The 1,249-nt window shown below is 38.1% G+C and overlaps 1 protein-coding gene across 1 annotated transcript in view; it reads right to left on the bottom strand.

Moving 5' to 3' along the window:
• HACL1 (2-hydroxyacyl-CoA lyase 1) overlaps positions 1 to 1,249 on the bottom strand; it is a 55,252-nt gene that overhangs the window by 25,378 nt on the left and 28,625 nt on the right. Inside the window, exon 7 of the mRNA XM_004704009.2 lies at positions 905 to 999. Coding sequence (XP_004704066.1) covers positions 905 to 999 — 95 coding nt within the window. The remainder of the gene's footprint in view (positions 1 to 904; positions 1,000 to 1,249) is intronic.

Below are 1,249 nucleotides of genomic sequence, written 5' to 3'. Positions count from 1 at the left end.
GCAGCATTGGGTTGGGATGTTTTCGTGATGCACATTTTCTTTACATAAAACTCTCTCTTATGAGTTGCTGTGGATTTGTTTCTCCAAAGTACCCAGACTAATACAGTCCCCAAACGGGATGTGACAGAAGCTAGTAGATTACACCAGGTCACTGTGTCTCCAAAGTCCATGTTTTAACGAGGTCACTAAATTTCCACTCATTGAGTAAGGCAATACCATCATTTGTATTGGAATGTTCAGAAACTATGCATAACAGATGGCTCTTTCTGTCTGGTCTGCCCAAGTAGACATCAGCTTTGGGGACACTGTGTGTACAGAAAGGCCCACTCTCTGCCTGTAGCCGCTGCAGAACCATGACTGGGCTTTAACTTCAGTGCCCGTCCTTATCAGGGTGACTGAGAAACCCTTGCAAAAGGTGCCACTCAGAGAGAATAAGGTGACCAGACAAATCATAACAGCATCTGCATAAGAGTATTTTGACATACACACTCGGAGCAAGAGGCAGATAGACAAACTGACATTATTTTGCTGAGTCCCAATAATGGCTCAGCAGTCTCCTCAACTTCTGGTTAAGACGATAGACTCTCATTAGTGTGCACTGCAGTCACACCTGTCATTTATGGTTCATGCGAGAATAACTCCAAACAGGGAATTTGGAAAATCAAATCCAAAAGTGATTATTTACTTTCACTCAACACACACACACACGTATGTTTAGGGGGGAAGGTAATTAATAAATAATACCATTTTAATTAAAGGTATTAAACCCTTTGGCTAAGATGGAGTGTAATTGCTAAATCATTATGAGTTCAGAATAATGGAGATTAACTTTCAAGCTTCTATGTAAATTCTTTTAAAAAGGTGAACATTTAACACAATTAAAGAATATGTAACTGTGACTCACTTGATGGCATTTGAATTCACTTGGAGGGTCACATAATCAGCAGGTATGTCGACATAGCAAGCACCTGGGCGACCATAAATACTGCTTCTCACGGCCTGTGTTTATCATAAATAGAAGAGTTTTAAATTCTCAAACCTTATTCCCAAGTTCCATTTAAAAATAATTAAAGCTATCAAATAATCACTATTTTAACTTTTGGGGTCAGCCTTACTTGGAATAATAACAATTTTAATTAAAACTGAAATACCCAAAAGAAGGGAACTATTTTTTTAAATCATTTTATTGGGCGCTCATACAACTCTTATCACAATCCATCTATACATCAATTGTGTAAAGCACATTTGT

The sequence above is a fragment of the Echinops telfairi genome, unplaced genomic scaffold (genome assembly GCF_000313985.2).
Source record: "Echinops telfairi isolate 266 unplaced genomic scaffold, ASM31398v2 ScPeMD7_7420;HRSCAF=8458, whole genome shotgun sequence".
Classification (NCBI taxonomy): domain Eukaryota; kingdom Metazoa; phylum Chordata; class Mammalia; order Afrosoricida; family Tenrecidae; genus Echinops; species Echinops telfairi.
This window is presented reverse-complemented; position numbering and strand designations above follow the sequence as displayed.